The sequence below is a fragment of the Ictidomys tridecemlineatus genome, chromosome 1, assembly GCF_052094955.1.
Source record: "Ictidomys tridecemlineatus isolate mIctTri1 chromosome 1, mIctTri1.hap1, whole genome shotgun sequence".
Taxonomy (NCBI): Eukaryota; Metazoa; Chordata; class Mammalia; order Rodentia; family Sciuridae; genus Ictidomys; species Ictidomys tridecemlineatus.
Window position 1 is genome coordinate 254337897 of NC_135477.1, and position 18310 is coordinate 254356206.

An 18310-nucleotide genomic window follows, 5' to 3' on the forward strand; every position below is an offset into this window, starting at 1 on the left:
TTTAAAAGCAGCTACAGAAATTAGAAAGTCAGTGTGCATGCCCAGGGAAAGAGGCAGGCTCAGAAATGTCTGTGAAAGCTTAAGTTTATACCTCAGGTTACTCCACAGTTCAGAGAACACCTGCAACAATTAAAACAAAATAAAAAATGTATTAAATCCTGGAAAAGGATAAGGATATGATTTCCAGAGTAACAACATTATTAGATTCAATTTTCTATAACAAATTCATCATCATCATCATCATCATCATCATCATCATCTACAAAGAAATAGGGAAACATGGACAATTTAAAGGAAAAAAATTGACCAACAGAAAATCTCCCTGAGACAAGCTAGATGGTTGGTCTATTAGACAGAAACTTTAAAACAGTTATCTCTAAGATGCTCAAAAAATGGAAGAAGACTCAAAAAAGGTCAAGAAAATTATGTGTGAACAAAATGGAAATGTCAAAAAAGATACAAAATTGAAAAAAGAAACCAAAATGAGAAGTTCAATAACTGAAATGAAAAAAATTAAAAGAAAACTAAAGAGTTCAAAGGCAGATTTGAGCAGACAGAAGAGAGCATCAGCAACCATGAAGGTCAGACCATTGACATGATTGAGTCTGAAGAACAGAAAGAAGAAGATTCCGGAAAGGAGCTAATTCTAAGGGATCTGTGAGACTCAACAAGAGGACTCACAGTCACACTGCGAACCCAGAAAGGGGGAGATAAAAGGGTAGAGAGAATGTTAGAGGAAATAAGAGCTGAAAACTTACCAAATTTGATGAAAGGCATAAATATAAACATCTAAGAAGCTCAATGAAATCCAAATAAAATAAGGTATTTTGCAACAAACCCATCATAATCAAATTGTGGGAAGACAGAGAATCTCTTGAAAGCGGCAAAAGAAATAACTCATCTCATACAAGAGACCTTCGGGAAGATTAACAGCAGATTTATCATTTCAAGCTACAGAGGTCAGAAGGCTGACTGACATATTCACATGCTCAAAGGAAAAACAAAAAGACCTTATCAACCCAGATTCCTGTGTTCAGCAAAATGTTCCTCAGAAGTGAGGGAAAAATTAAGACATTCCCAGATAAGCAAAACCGAGAAAGACCATTAGCACTAGACCTGTTCTGTTAGGAACCCCAAAGGGAGTCCTACAGGTTGAAATAAGAGAACACCAGGCAGTAATTCAGATCCCAAGAGAAAGACCTCCGTAAAGGTAAAGATGGGCAATTATGAAAGCCAATATTATTGTAACAATAGTTTATAGCTCTACTTTTTATTTTCTACATGATTTAAGAGACTGATAAGCATAAGGAAGAAAACACGTATTAGTCTACAAGCTATTTTGTGGTAACTTTGGTTTATAGCTACATATTTTGTTTTCTACATATGTTAAGAGGCTAATGTATTTTTAAAAGCAATCATCAGTTTATGTTTTTGACATGTAATGTTCAAAGGTATAATTTTGTGACATCAGTAACTGAAAGGGATAGTGTGTCACTATAACCAATCAGGTTTTGTATGTTATTAAAGTTAACCTGACACAAATTCAAAATAGAGTTTTATAGCTTTAGGATGTTGGATGTAATTCCCATGGCAACCACAAAGAAAACAAAAAACATGCACAAAGGAAAAGGAGAAGGGAATTAAAAATCTCACTACAAAAATATCAGCTACACACCAAAGAGACAATAATGCAGGAAATAAGGGATTTAGAAAACAGCAAAATGGCAGGAGATAAGTCCTTCCTAATTGGCAGTGACTTTAAATGTAACTGGATTAGAGTCTGCAAAGACAGGAATCAATCATTTGCACACAAAACCATGATTCAAGTACCTGTTATCTGTAAGAGGCTAACTTTAGATCAAAAGACAAATAGATTGACAACAGAGTATTTATGCACCATATTATAGCAACATTATTGACAATAAAAACTCAATTGTCCATCAGTAGATGAACAGGTAAGTGAAATGCATGAGGAAGAAAGTAAGTTCTGACAAGCTACATGTGGACAAGCCTTCAGGACTCAGTGCTCAGTGAAATCAACAACCCACAAAAAGACAAACAGTCTATGATTCCACTCCGTGAGGCATCTAGAGTAGTCAACTTTATAGACACAGAGAGTAGAATAGGGGTTCCAGGTGCTGAGAAGAGGAGAGAGGGGAAATTAGTGTTTAATACATAAAGTTTCAGTTTTGCAAGAGGAAAGGATTCTGGATATGGATGGTGGTGGTGGTTGTACGATGATATGAAGATACTTAATATTGCTTAAAAATTGATGAAGTGGTATATTTTATGGTATATGTTTTTTATCACAATAAAAAAACAGAGTTAAATAAATTAAAAAAAAAAAACTTCAGAGTGTCTCAGCAAAAACTCACAGGTCACTCCTAGCAGCTCCAGAAACAGAAAGGCCAAAGAAGCACCAAGAACTCAAACACAAAGGAGCTGTGGGTTCCTGATCCTGGTTTTTTGTCCATTCTACCTAATTTTATTTAAGAAAATATATTTTCCCAGTCAATTTGAGACATTTAAGTTTAGGGTAGTGCACAAGAAAGATCAGCTAACAGAGAACTGTATCAATGATCAAAAGAAACACATAATCAGTGCAGGAAGGAACTCCGGGGACTTTTCTGTTGTCTGACACCTTACAAAGCATAACACCACTCCTCAAAATTCCTGCTTCCAGTGCGGGGGAGCTGAATGGTCACATGCACATCAATACCAGAAACAGGCTTAGTTCAGAAATAGAAATAGAGTCACAAGCAAACACAACACAGAAGCAGAAGCCGTCAGAAGAGCAAAGCTCTGTCCCCCGTCATGAAAGCCCCCCCAGCCTGCATGCACAGCCACACCTCAGTGAGTACTGTCTGTGGGCAGCACGGTTGGTTAGGTCTCCTGAGTGAGTCCACTGGCTACCTTGGGTGCCCATGGCTTTGACTAGAAGACTACCATCAAGACGCATGATAAAAGAGAAAATAATTTTTACTTGTAACCTGTGAAGAGAGTCTGAATTTACAAAATGGTTTTGCTGAGTGCTAAACACATGGATTTGGAAGAAACAGAGCAAGTTACAAGGCTGCACTTGGTCTATCGCTGACGGAAACACAGATTACAATTCCACATGATTACGATACCTCTAGTAGGTATCTCATGTCCGTACCACCAAAGTCATAGATAAGGTGCTCTCCACTAGAGAGCAAGCACTGCAGAAGAAACAGCCTGAGGGTTCGCTTGTACTGGGAACTCTGCAAGATGGAGCGACTTGTCTAGTGGGGATGGTGGTGTCAGGCTTTGTTTTGTTTTGAGGCTTAGTTCAGAAATAAAGAAAGTAAAGAGCTTTTCTCTCTTACAGTATGGCCCGTGTAGTGGATCATGGGAAGCATGTTTACTCCAAATAGAGGCAGGACAGGGTGTCCTCTGTGCCTCACAAATCTCTGTCCTTTGAACCTGATCACCTGCTTGTCTTCAGATAGGGATTGGCTGAGCGGTTCTCTCATGTATCTAGTGTAATGTGTCTTGGCTGATTTCGTACTCAATGGCAGAATACCTGAGACTGAGTCAGGTATAAGGACAGGGACTACATTTGGGTTCACTGTTCAGGAGGCTGGAAAATCCACCACTGGGAATCCCCACCTGGTGAGGGCCTTGGGCTACTTCCAATGATGGTGGAAGGGAAGGGCAAGCTGGCTCCTGCAGGGGTAAACTCTCAAGGGACAGCCTCCCTTTGTAACAAGTCACTCTTGCATAAACTAATCCAGCCCTTCAAGAGCGACAACTCATTCAGTCCCAAGAGATGACGTTAATCCTTCATGAGAATGGATTTCGTGACCTCAGTGCCTTCCACGGGTCGCATCACCTCCCAAGACTGTGAGAGTGGAGACCAGGTCTCCACATGGGTTCTGATGGGAACAATCCATGTTCAAAACTAGCACAACTACTTCTGCACATTTTCCTTTGAGTGAAAAAGTAAAATTAAATCCACTTGCCCGTTATCATTGAGCTTTAAAGTTCTCTTTGGTTTTCACTTCCCACTTCACTGGCAGCTGAAAACCTCGGGTCATCCTCCCTCCATTAGCTCAACTCTGCATTGGACTCCAAGCCCGTGGACCCTCCATCACGGTGCTTCTCTTCTCCAGGCTCCCATGGCCACCTCTTAGTAGTCACATGTCCCTATCGTTTGGATCCTGAAGTCTTGTAGTGGCTGTCAGGTGGCCTCTCAGTGTGAACCATTGTGAGACTGCAGTCTGTATCATTGTCTTATTTTTAAACCAGACAAAATCCAGACGAAGAGGGAGTGGTCGCCCAACACCTGATTGCTGATGCCTGGGCCATCACCTCCTATGCCTCGTGCCCGGCTCTACCCCAGGGTGATCCTTGTACTCCATGTCCTGCTCTGCATGCACAGAGTGTCCCCGGGCCCCATGGAGCCACTGCTGAGCTGCAGATGCCTTTTATGTCCCTGGGCCCCTGCAGAACCTCCAACCTGTTCCCCCTCAGGATCCCTAGAGAGACAGTCACCACCTGTTGTCCTGGCCACTCCATCCTTAGCCATAGCAGAACCTGGCCTCTGTCATTTCTCTCTCTAAAAAGACATTGTTGGGTTCAGTAACACATGCCTGTAATCCCGGAGACTCAGGAGGCTGAGGCAGGGGGATCTCAAGTTCAAAGCCAGCCTCAGCAACTTAGTGAGGCAAAGCTCTTAGCAACTCAGTGAGACCCTATCTCTAAAATATTCATAAAAGAGCTGGAGATGTGGCTCAGTGGATAAGTACCCCTGGATTCATTCCTAGTACCCCCTCCCCCCAAAAAAAGGAAAGAAAGGAAGAAAATAAAGGAAACAAAGAAATCAACAACTTGACATCTTGATGGTGATAAGCTGTGAAAGTTAAGGTCTGGCCCACTCTCTTTATTATGAAAGGAAGTTTACTCCATTCACCTCTGAAGAAATCTCAGGCCTACAGGACCCAAAAGCCTGCATGAGGGTTGGAGGAAAGGGGACCTTGATTCTTATTTGATAAAGTAGGAAAGTTTTTTAGCTTTTTCCAGTGTGTAGAAACCTATGGGAAAAAGAAACAAGGGGCCTGGAGAGTTACAGGGGACAAGCTCCTGGAGTTGGAGTGCTGATAATATCTGCAGTTAACAGCTTTATCATCAGCGGTAAGGCACATGCTTCTCCCACCTTCCGGCTGACTGCCGAGAACTTTCTTCCTCGTGCCCCAGAGTTCTCTTTGTTAAATAGTGACTGGCTGGCCCTGACCTACAGAGCAGTCCTAAACGTCCACCTCCCGTGTCTGGCCTGCCCTAACAACTCCAGTCCACCCTAGTGCCTTTCTTCCTTGAGCTGACGTCGTGAGCCTGCCACACAAGGTCACTTGGGGCTGTAAGCATTCTACGATCCATTTTTCCTGCCCCCACACCCCAGTTAGCCTCAAAGTTTCTAAACACTAAAAAGAGCTTTAGAAGCTTTCCTGGCTACCCAGATTCCATGTAAAGGTGGGATTCAAATTCTAATGTGAGAAGATAGCATTTTTGAGCACACACACACAAAGTTTAAAAAATAATAATAAATAAGGTTCGCCCTTAATATAATTAACAAAGTTCTTCCTCATGGAATAATTTTTCTCTCAGATGGTAAAAAGTGTAGACTAGAAGGTATCTCTCTGGATAAGCAGACTACATGAAAAATCCTCAACTGCCTAGTAGAACATCAGTGAATTTTATCAGAATATTAGAAATCCAGCAATTCTGGTGCATTTCCCAGGATTGTCAAATTGTGGTGGCTTAAATTAGAGTGGCTCCTGATCTTTGTCACATGGTGGGGCACATGGACAATGACAGTGTTTGCACTGCACCCTGAGGTGAAGGAAGAGGCTGCTCAGCAGGGTTCCTGCCACCTGAATATGACAGGGCCAACTGTGTCTCCCCCAGGGCTCAGGGACTGGGAAGCCCTGATAAAACTGCGCATTCAGGTGTGTCCGAGCTCATTTGGTGATGACAGTAGCAACCAAACTAAGAAACGCTGCAGCCAAACCTTTTCCTGTCCTCATTTCTGCTTTCAACATTGTCCAAGGTGACAAAGCCAGTCTTCCATGCAGTCTTGAGTGTGAATAGCGCCATACACATGGGGATTGGAATAGTTTTCAATACTGTTGCCCTTTCTCCGTCATTTCCCTTAGAGAGAGAGGGAGAGAGAGAGAGAGAGAAAGGAACACATCCATCTTCTCACTTTTGTGGATCTCAAATGTATCTTCTCGTGGTTTATGGGATGAATGGGTTGAGAGAAGGTCCAGCATGCTGAGTGCTACAGAAGTAAACTCTTAGCTCAAGTTCAGTCTGGTCCAATGACAGAGAGCTAAGGCAAGTTGCTCAGAGGACTGTCTATGTACAGATATCTTCTCCAGACTACTGTGAGTGCTGTCATTAGAGGAGAAATATGCCACATGTGGGGGTTTTCAGGAAACCAGTTTTGTCAGACGCTTCCTCTGCCATCACCAAGTGGATGAAGACTCTTTTCTATTTCAGTAAACATCAGCATTTTCTGTCCACACTAAAATAAGCCACTAGAACACAGGATAAAAGCAGATACCAAAATTACAAGGGTCTGTGTTTTATTTATTACTGCCTGGAATTAAGATGTTGCACATTCCCAAGGGGTTCTATTTTCTGGCCCCAGGCTCTGGGCACTAGAGAATTTAGTAGCGAATGAAAGAATCATTTACAGTATATGCTGGAGGTAAAAAGTCCACACGATTTTGAGGAGCTAGCCACACATGTCTACTGGGGGATAGGGGACAAGTCAGAAATATAACTCTGGACACTTGCCAATTCCACCCCCCAAATTTAAGAACAGCCAACTTTGCTGCAGGCACTCATTTACTCACTTCCAAAAATAAATTAAAGAAACAGAATTGGAAGCTGCAGGTGGGATAAATGAATTGTCTTGCCTAAACTGCTATGTAAACTAAAATGGCTCTATAATTATGTCATTGTAAGTACCCTTATCATCAGGAGTAACCACATTAATAATGATAAAGTGAATTAAGGAAGCAGAGTTATATTTTATTTCTTGTGCAAATAAAAACATGCCACATTAGTAAACATTGGGGGACCCATACAATAAAATCCCAGTAGGCAAATCCCTGATGGACCAGGTACCTAGTTAGATAGCACTGAGCAAATTCTCGGTGCTATAAAGGGGTCAGAACTCACATGCGTGACCATGTTCTCTATATAAGTGTGGCTTGACTCCTGTTCAGGAGTACAGGTCCCAAGATAGCTCCCAGCAAGGCATTTGGAGGTTCTTAGAATCACATACGTTTTCTTGACTTTTGTGAATACATCAGTTAGGAACCTTGTGATGGCTAATGTCTACTGAGTCCTGCATCCTCACGGTGTCAAATGCACTCCATACATTTACTCCTTTAATTTTTAAAATATCTTGTAAATCAGGTATCATTGTCATTCTCCTTTATAAATGGAAATAATAAACCAAAGCTTAAATGAAGTGACCCATGATTCATCCTTGATGTATCTAAGACCAAATTCCAGGTGCTCACCATGAGGAGATTCAGTTGGCCTTCCACATCCATGCACTCCTCATGCTTGGATTCAATCACCTGCAGATCAAGATACTAAAAAAAAAAAAAAAAAAAAAAATTGCACCTGTACTCAACATTTACAGACGTTTTCTTGCCATTATTCCCTAAACTGTACAGTGTAGCAACTATTTATATAGCATTTTCATTTTGTTAAGCTAAAAGAATCTAAAGATGACTAAAAATACAAAGAAAAATGTGCATGTGCCATTTTACATAAGAGATTGGAACATCCAGACTTTGGTAACCATGGGGCGGAACAGGAGGCTTCTAAAACCAATGCCCCATGGGTTCTGAGGGAGGACCACTGTGTTCTCTGTGTGTATGTTTGAAATCACCCTATAGTCAACACTCGGGTGGGAAAGTGACACTGCTGCGTCCACCTGCCCCTGTTCTTTATTTCCCTGAACCTTCTTTCTCTGCTTGCCCTCTCCTTCAACTCTTCCCTCTGTTTCCTTTTCCAAAGGCAAATACGCCATGCGAGACCTGGTCCACAGGCTTCCTGGAGGGAACAACAGCAACAACGCAGCGAGCAAGGCCATGTCCGACGACACGGTGACCGCCGTCTGCTGCACCCTGCACGAGGTGATCACCAAGAACATGGAGAACGCCAAGGCCTTGAGGGACGCGGGAGGCATCGAGAAACTGGTCGGCATCTCCAAGAGCAAAGGAGACAAGTACGTTGGCTGGTGACGTCCCACCTCCGCAGGGGCAGAGTTGGTTCTAAGTGTGCCAATGGCTAGCACTATTGATTGTCACTCAAAACCATTTTTCTCTCATAGTCAAGGAAAAAAAAAAAAAAGGCAAATGGTTTCCAGTTTTCCTTCCTCACCATGAAAGCTGATCTCACTGTGAATTTTGATTTGATAAATAACTTGTGAGTGGGCGATGGCCAAGAAATTGGAAAGGTAGAATTGACATTCCAACCCTCATGCTAGTGTGTTGCAAGAGACACTCGCTTAACCTGGAGGCATGAAGGACTCTTCTTGTTACTGTCCTTGTGTGGTTGCGAGTCCAGGCACTGACGGACCTGTGCCCCTTCAGCTCTGCATAGCAGCTCATCACACAGCACCGACCGGGGAGAAGACAGTGAGAGGCAGCCAGGGTAAACTCAGGCCCAGCCCACCACCCCACCTTACAAGCTGTGGTTTGGGACAAACCACTTAATTTAACAAATCGTTATGCCCATATTTTGCAATCTAAAGCTGGGGGGGAGCTGTATAATATTCTTCCAGAAATTACTGATAATCAAGCCCAAAAGGATGAGCAGAAATTTCCTAGCCTGAGGAAATGGCGGGGAGAAGGGAGAGCTTTCAGACAAATGGAATAAAAAGAGATAAGACGGGGTGTCAAGCAGCTGCACTGCCACAAATGGGAATGTTTCCCTGTGTGATTGAGGAGCCAAGGGTATCTTAGTGTACACAACTAAAAAATATCTCCACCAGCCAGGGTGCTAGTATATCAGAGAGCTGTCAATTTTTACAGAAACCTGCACCAACCTTAATTAAATTTTGCCTCCTGGAAGTCCCTCAGTGTAATCAAAGAAGATTAAAAGGGTAAACCTTTTGTTATTAAGGGTCTGTCTGCTTCTAGACTTTTCATTCCTTTACATCTAAATGCTAAATAATTTTTCTTTCATTATTAGAAACTGTGAGAAATGCACTTGGAGACTTTTTGGAAATGCTGTCTCATTATTTAACTTAATTCAAGATGCTACTAATGTGTTTCAGAGATTTCACTGTTTCTGTTTTAAGCACCTTGAGAACCTATTTGGAAATAGGTTCGATCAACAATTCAGCATTAGAATTTGAATACTTTCCTGTACCAGATAGAGAAGGCCCACGGGACTCATGCAATAATGGTGCAGATTGTTGGCTTGAATTTTAACTATATATGGTTGGATGGATAGACAAACAGAGATGCTGTAGGACACCCTCCCCATCTGTACTGCATGATGACTTGTTATGCAGCAATGAAGGGCTCAGAGTCAAAGGACATGGATCCAACAATACCTAGTCTTGCAGCCATGCAGGGACAACAACAAGATAACCTGTAGGTATGTATGTAAGTAGGTAGGTAGGTAGATAGATAGATATCTCATAATGTTATGCATACTCTGCAGGTATGTGCTTTTCTTTGCATAGATTCAGTAGGTGCTTGGGATCTCTAGTTGGAGTGCACAGAAACACTCTAACATTTTGTCTACGTCCATGAGGCATTCAAAGATTGAAGTACTTTCTCTGAATTTTAAGACTAGGGAGTTTAGGGAGTGATACTCCATTCCTTCCCGTGAGCTTCTCTACAGCAATGTGCCTCACTATTGGAACCTTATAGAGAAAAGATGCTTGACTCAGTTCTATGGTCAGAGACAACTGTTAATCAAAACTACTAAAAATCATTTGAAGAAACTATCTGTGATACAGTATGTATACTTGCTGCCAATACAAAAAAAAAAATGGACCTGTTATATCTGGTCCTAACTTGATTATTACTAATGGGAAGGTATTTTCACTTGAGATGATCTCACAAATGTCCTTTAATTTGAGTAAAATTTTCTCCATGGCACTTGTCCTGTCTCATTGTTCCTTGATCTTCTTTTTAATGTCAACAACCTGGGTTTCTGAGTTGCATAAGAAGTGTTGAACTGGAATGAATTATGTACCTTTTCAGTTGTATTTCTCCAGCTTAGGAAAGCTCATCCACTTTTCCATGTTGCCAATTTTTTAAAATATATATATATTGATTAATTGAGGGGGTAAAATAAGGATTTTTATAATTCCTCATTTCCTATCTATCTGCACTTCAGTTTTGTTATTCTTTTCATTGTCCAAGTGATTCCAAGAGAATTGCTCCATATTTTAGCATGAAACTCACTCAATTCTATCATGATAGGAGTCATTGAGATTCCCATCACTTTCTAGCGATATTTTAATAAAAGAGAAACTTTTTATTGACAATAGTTTTTTTGGAATTGGGAATGATTTCATAACTGGAAATTATAGGAGTATCAATTCATACTAGATAATTAATAAAATACTTGCAAAAAGTCCACCCTAAATTATTATTTAAAAAATTACTTCCAAAAATAAATTTAGTGTATATCTGATTTTTATTTGAAATAATATTAGGAGCCACAGGCATTAAAAGCATGCCTAGCTATGATCCTCCATTTTATATATAGATCTGTTTAATTTCTAAATATATGCAAGCCTAAATATGCAGTGATATTAACCAGGCTGGTGAGTTGGCCATCACTGTGTGATTGCACAACACTCACTGAATCTTGGAGCACAACCAATGGGACTGGGATCCTGCTGCTGGCATGACTGTTCAGAACAGTCACCCCTGATTTGACAGCTCTGGTGAAGACCGGACATTGTGTAATTGTTATTAACTCTTGTAAGAGTCTCATACTCACCATTTTGAAGTCTTAATATTGTTCTTTTCACATCATTTTAAACACCCATCATGGGCATTCCATCATGTCTATTTCAAAAATAATATTTTTTTCCCGCTTTTAACAGTTGTATAGGAAATAGCATTGAATATATCTGTGTCTTTTGTCACAAGACAGAAAAGCTATTAACAGTCTCAACTGTTACTTGTCAGAAGAGAACTCTGTATTGTGGCTTGGGTTATAATCACTTGTCACATTAAAAGCACTCAATGTTCAAGTCCTTCAATCAATACTCATCATTTTTCAAGTAGAAGTTTATATGATACCAGTCTAGTGGATGAATCGAAATTAAAGTCTTAAAAAGAAGGCAATGTTTCCTTTGACCTTCACATATTATTATAACACTATGATGTATTGGCATTTTAATTAAGAAGTTAAAAACTGCTATTTGTTACGCATCATAGTCTCTTTCTATTTTATAACTAGGAAAGAAGTGGAACTTAAAAATTGCACTGTGTCAGAGAAATTTTTTTACTGAATATTTCAACTACACTATTACTACCTAAATTTTAATATAGTTTCCTCTTAGGTTGCTTAGCCAACAGTGACAAAATGCAACAAAACATAACATCTAATCTTTGTTCAGCATTGATTATATAAGAATGACAGGTACCTTTATCTGTGTCCACAAAAAGGCCTAAAATCCTGTCTTTAAGTCAAAGGAATTTAAAATTACATTTGGAGCACAATACTATCATAAATTTTGAAATAATTTAGCAACAATTCATTTCAGGAAAAGAAATGTTAAAAATTGGAATTTATAGAAACTCTATATTTGTTCTCTTTAATTCCTTGATGTAACTAACATGGCCAAAGTTGAATTTCATCTCAGTAATCATAGCAATGGCTGTTACACTTGCCCTTCAGTGAATGGATGAAGAATCCTCAAACTAGGTTGGTCTAAATGACAAATGTGAAGACCTAGGAAAATAGCAGCCACTTTCTTCACCGTGTATTGGCATCCCATAATTTCACTGTATAATGCATATCCCCAGAATATCTATTTACTTCTGCTCTCAACTGAAAACTCATCCTGGACCATCTACCATCTTCCTATTTTGTTTCAAATACTATTTTATTTCAAAGGCATCTTTGGTTTTAATTCAGATATCATTGCTAGCCACTGCAACCAGTCACCTTCAGGAGTGGTTATCACATTGGAGTCTTCATGAATGGTAACATCTTGCCGAACACCAGGAGTCAGCATCCACATGAGGCAGGAGTCCCCTGATTATCGACCATGGGCCACATCCTACCAACTGCTTGTTTTTGATAAATCACATTTATTATAACTCAGCTATACCTATTTGTTTAAATATGACTCTTCATGTTTCAGTTACAGTTAAGTAATTGTGACTAATATCATAAAATATTTACCATCTGACCCTCTGCAGAAAAAGTGAGCTGACCCCTCAGATTGCATTTCCTGTCTTTCCTTTATCAGACACTCTCAGATAGACTCTGTAATGATAGTCACTAAAATAGTGCTCTGGTTGTGAAACCGGCCTGTTAGTATACAAAATTCCTGAGTGGATTAACTTAGATTAATTCCTGAGTAGCTTCCATGACCACAAGTCAAAGTGACTTCCAAGAATTCAATTGAATTAAATTGACAGGAATCTATTAATCTAATTTGTGTTTTGAGATTCAAATTGGCACTGAACCTAAATCAAAATCTCTAGTTATATTGTCATAGGTATTTCAAAGGCATGTCTTTGAACGCAGTTAACAACTTCCTGTCCAAATATTTCTGTGACCTTGGTTTCTCCCTGTGCGCTATGGTCCAGAGGCCAGAACTTGAAGTGCAAGTAAGGCATTATAGATTCTTACACAAATGTATTCCTCTGCACCCAGTCAGAGTGTGCCCACTTCAGCATTCACTGCCTATGGCCTCAGCAAGTGTGTAGTCAATGCTGGTACGCTCTCATGCCCCAGTGGGACACTGTTTTATTACCAGGTGTTCCGCAAAACTGCCATCAGAACTCCTGAAGCTTGTCCTTTCTGATCACTGTTACTTTTCTTTCTATTCCATTTTGTAGTCAAACACTAAGTCTGCATTCTGACCACATGCCACTGTTCTTGTGTTTGCATTTTTAAAAACTCTTTCCAAATTGTAATTTCTTCCTACCCGTTACCCTCATGGATGTGTGATGAGACCACGGATGGGGACTGGTACAAAATTCCTTTGCAGTCCCCAGGCAGAGAAGAAAAGAGCCAACAAATCTGGGAGGAAGTTCATTTTGACCTCTGCTGACATGTCAGGGTCAGTGCAAGCCCAGCTACCACTCTGATTGCATTTCCTGTCTTTCCTTTATCAGACACTCTCCAAAAGTGGTCAAGGCTGCATCTCAGGTCCTAAACAGCATGTGGCAGTACCGAGATCTGAGAAGTCTGTACAAAAAGGTAAGGTTTGCTTTACCTACTTGGCTCAGGAGCTTCACACAGGCTCTGGATCCAAAGACTCAGTATTTGGCCATAACAAAAAGCATCTCAGATATGGACAGCACTAGTCCAACAGCCTCAGTAGCCAAAATGCTACTGAAACAAGATCGTCAATGAAGATGCAAAAACAGGACCACCATGTGTCCCCTAAATACACACCAAGATCCATGAACCTTTGGGACTGGACAGATCCACACCCAGAGAGTCTTACCCAAAGTTGTCTTTTTTGTTTCCATAAGGGGTTGTGATTTTTTTAATTTCTAATTAATGCATAGTAATTGTATGTATTTGTTGAGTACAGTGTGATGTTTCAATACATGTATACATAATGTAATAAGCAATTCAGGATATTAGCTTATCCATCATCTGAAATATTTCTCATTTATTTATGGTGAGAACACTCAGTATTTTCTCTTCCACCTATTTTGAAATATGTAATATTTTTCATTATGCTAAATCACCTTACATAAAGAAGAAAATAGACATATCTTCCTACACTTTTGCATTCTACAATAGACTAAAATATAATAAACTCAGAGAGTTTTTTTGGCAGGGGGGAATTATTAACAAGTTTCAACAAATAATTTTGGAAAGGAGACAGAAAAAAATTACAAAAAGCAATTCAGGCAGTCCAGTGTCACAGCCCAGGAACATGGATGTGAACTCCGTCCCCCAGTGTGGCCCCTCCCCCTGGCCCTGAGAACCTCACTACTTTAGTGCCCAGAGGGAAGGAGACAATGGTCTAGTGTCCACTGGAGAACTCAGAGGGGCTTGGCCTTGGGGCACTAGGTCTGCACACCTGTGCAAGGTAGTAAGCGTTCATATCGTGCCTCTGAAGAAGTCTTTACCCACAAAATAATTCGAAATTAAACCTGAAGAGAAAATGCCACATCTAGAGATTTTGGTTCTATGCCTCATTTCCAAATGCTTCTAAATAGAGGGTACTTTTTCTTTATTTCTTTATTTTTTTTTTTAGTGGGAAGAATACTTTAACAATATCTTCTATAAGTTGTTGTTTTGCCAAGCAAATGTGGGCAGTTAAAATTTGAGCTAGTGAATGGGAGTAGAGAACATGGATATATACAGGAAGAAAGCAGTGCCTGGATCCGATGGGGCTGGGGCAGGGCACAGGGGCTTCCAGGGCACCTGCTTGGCAGTGTGGGGAGGGGAGAGAGCCAAGGTCATCACTGCCTCCTTTGCACCCACCAGCTCCTTGGGCCGGAATGTGAGGCCTCTGTAAGGGTCTCTTGTGGGGAGTGAGACCCATCTTGCCAGTAAAGAATTTTGTCTTTTTCTAAACCAATGGGAAAAAGTAAATATTTAATAACTGGCTCTACTAAGTTATAGTCTATTTCTAGATTTCCTCAGGGCCCTCCTACTTCCCTTAAGCATCCATTACTTTGCACTTTAAATTGATAAAGTTTAGCTTACATATTTTTCTTTCAAAGTTTTCCTATTCCCCAAGAGGTGGTGTGTCGAAGTTAAATCACAGATAACAAAATTAAGTGTTGAGTGTTGAAGATTAATTGCATCCTTTTCTTAGTATTTTGCATGTTAGGAGGAGCAAATGTTTTGGATTCTGTTCTGTTTTGCTTAATATTCAGGTCCCAGCATCCCTTCTGAGTTCCTCCCTGGACTCCTCCAGGAGACAGACTCTCTCCCAGGAAGGAGTCCTTGGGCTAACCAGGCAGCCAGACATGAAGAACATGTTAGAAATTAGAACGAAGCTGGTGGTTCTGAGTCAGTGGTTCCAGAAGCTCAAAGAAGTATTACTGCCTCAAATAAACCACTTTCCCTGGGATCCTCCGTGCCTCCTCTATGCACAAATGCACCTACCTGCTCATGCTTTTGTGCACTGGAGGGGAACAGCTTTTAAAGATGCTGCACGCTATTTGTTAAATAGGAGTATGGGTTTTCACCTTAGTTTTTTCTTTGTTGGTAGTACAGTTCAAAAAGTGTAATTGTCTTTCTATTTCCATGAAAATAAGAATGTGTTGACAGGAATTTAATGGACCTTAAATTCAAAGCTAAAGAAAGTTTAAAATGTGCTTCATATGGGAAAATTCAAGAAAGATGGGCTAGAGAAATAAATGATGATATTTTTAGTTGACCCATGATTTAAAGATGTTTAGAAAGAGCTATTGTTAATCATTTCCAAATTATGTGGTTGTGAAATGAAATGAGGACCTTGATGCTCAATGTCATAGATGCTGTTAATAGCAAAGCTCAAAATTCAAAAATCTCTCCATTTGAAAAAGTCTTTGGGTGAGAAAACCAAGCTCATTTATCCTCATGAATTGTTTTAATCATCAGGGAAGTGATCTCTCTTGTTCTTCATTGACAATTTACATATCATCAGAAAAAGGTCAGATTCATATCTTTTAACTACCCACATTTCAGATTTCTTTATTAAACACCTATTATGGGCTGAGCAAAGGAAGAGTTCCAAAGGAAACTTAAGATTTGGATGTAGCCACTGTGAGTAAAAGTGAAAGATGGAACAATTACTGGAGATTTTGTTAGATCCTGAATTATATATTTCAGGTTTTAAAGAATTAATTAAGGGAAGGAAAATTATAGAGCAAAGTCTTGAAGAATGTTTACAGTATGCATAATTAGGAGGTGAGAGGTAAGGGAGTTATGGCCAGAGGAAAACTATGAGGGGGAGATGGAAATTGGAAAGACAGCCATGTGTATCGGGGACAGAACTCAGACCCAGGCACAGAGATCAGGGACTTTAGTTCTAGCTTGTCTGCTTTATTATTTACCTCTTAGAGAACTAATGGGCTGGAATATTCTTCAGGCTGGGTGTTGTTAATTCCTATGTTTGGAGCCCAAACACATTTGTATTCTCTGACCCTCTACCTAAGTAAGACCTGGCCTTCTGGGTTTGTTCCCCGCAGAGAAAATACACCATTGCAAAGAACCTTATGACATGCAAGATAAATACTGTGTCACCTTTTTGAAGTCCTTAAGTTTAGGTAGCCACAAATAAATCTGCAAAACGACTTTGTCACCTGTATCATCTTGGTGGCTGTTAGCCTCAGGAACTGTCTGCAGGTGGGGGCGAAGACGAGCAGGAATTCAGAAGAGCTTGTCTTCCCAGAACCTCCGAATGTCACTGACAACAGGAGGTGCTTACATTTGACCATGATTGGGGACTGTTGGAATGACTGGGTGAGCGGGAGATAGAATGTAGAGTTGGGGAACCCGCTGGTACCTGTCCTTGGGTAAATAATCTGTCAGATCATCAAGAAACAGTTCAATTGGTTGGGACCTATGTCACTCTAACAGAGTGACTCAGAACTTCAGAAGCTCCATCTAAACAGACATCTCATGGAACTCTCACAGAACTGCACCTGGGCAGACAGTGGTCTGGGGCCAGCGGGTGGTCCTTGTCTGTCTGGGCAGGAGAGGGAGAAAGGCAAGCAAGCAGTGGGGGAACTGCCGATCTCTTGCTCTTGCACCTGGGGCTAGATCTCAGCCCTGGAGCCGCATCCAGCTGTACAAGAGTGGCGGGAGACGTGGGCAGCCAGGACAGGAGAAGGAAGGCAGCAGTCATTTTGTTTTGTTCGAATATCTTTAATGCCAATTGCCAGTCTGACCTAATGAGAGACGTTATTTCATGTGAGGGCGACCAAGAGAGCCAGAACTTCTTGCTTACTGTAAGCACCGATCTCTTTATCTGCAGGTTTTTCCCCTAAAGCCATACTGAGCAAGTCTCATTTTTCTTCTCTGTGTTGGCCTTCCTGGTTTTCAAACTGACCTCGGTCTCTACCAGGCCATTCCTTCCCAGACATTGCTGACAGTCTCCAGAAAACTAAATGACTTCTTCAAATGGCCTATGGCAGTTCTCCGAGCAGAATCTTCTCTCTAGGTGGCTGGACATGGCCTCAGGGTACTGGAAGTTTGGAGGCCTGGACCTCCATGACTCACTGCCTTCCTTCTGCTTTAAGAATTAGAGATATTAGCACTCCTCAATCCCTGCATCTAAAACCTCCCCAGCTTCCTCAGAGACCAAGCATGTCTCCTCAACCCAGCCCCAATCTCCCAATATGAAGGAAAAAGTGTAGCATCTTCCTTGCTGGGTTGCTGATCGTCTCAGGTGCAGCAACAGCAGTCACCAAAGGGCTCTGTTCACTGGGAACTCATGTGCCCATGGACATTGCTGCTGCTGATCCAAAACACTTGTTCTTGCCATTTTGCTGACAAATGCTGTCCCTCCCATCCTGGAGTTTTGAAGCTGAGGATTTTATTTTGTCATTGTCACCATCACTATTCATTTCCACCAACATTTTTATGGCTTATTTCCCCTTTGATTCTTCTACCGTCTCCTCCTATCCTCAGACACTGGAGCAGTGCCCCCTTCCCACAATCTGTCTCCTAAGCATCTCCGTCGGCCATCCATATTGACCAGAGTCCCAACAGGGAGAACTTTGCATGGTGAGATTTAGGTAAACCAAACCATAAACAGGTTTTATAACATGACAGCATAAGTAATTTCAGAAGTATTTGGTATGCTTCCATTTCATATTAGTGCTGAATTTGTGTGGGGATGGAGGAGAAGGTCAAGTATGCTGAAGACATATTAGACTGGGGGTCAGGGTGAGGTCTAGGGTTAAATAATTCACAAGTGCAAGCCAACCATGTTTCCTTAGTCAGAGGCTCTGCTGTGATCCTTTGAGCTTCTAGTTTGAACACATTGTGGCAAAATAGTGTCATTCACAAAAAGGATCTTCTCCTAAGTACTAGGACAATCTGTTTCCCATTAGGTCTCATGATCCCCATCCCACCTTCTCCACCCTTTATGGGCTCCTCC

General features: G+C 41.0%; 1 protein-coding gene across 12 annotated transcripts in view; it reads left to right on the forward strand.

Moving 5' to 3' along the window:
- Ctnnd2 (catenin delta 2) overlaps positions 1-18310 on the forward strand; it is an 849641-nt gene that overhangs the window by 792949 nt on the left and 38382 nt on the right. For all 12 annotated transcript variants that reach the window (XM_078018082.1, XM_078018095.1, XM_078018091.1 and 9 more), the window contains 2 exons: positions 8059-8269; positions 13368-13452. In XM_078018082.1, the coding sequence (XP_077874208.1) occupies positions 8059-8269; positions 13368-13452 (296 nt within the window). The remainder of the gene's footprint in view (positions 1-8058; positions 8270-13367; positions 13453-18310) is intronic.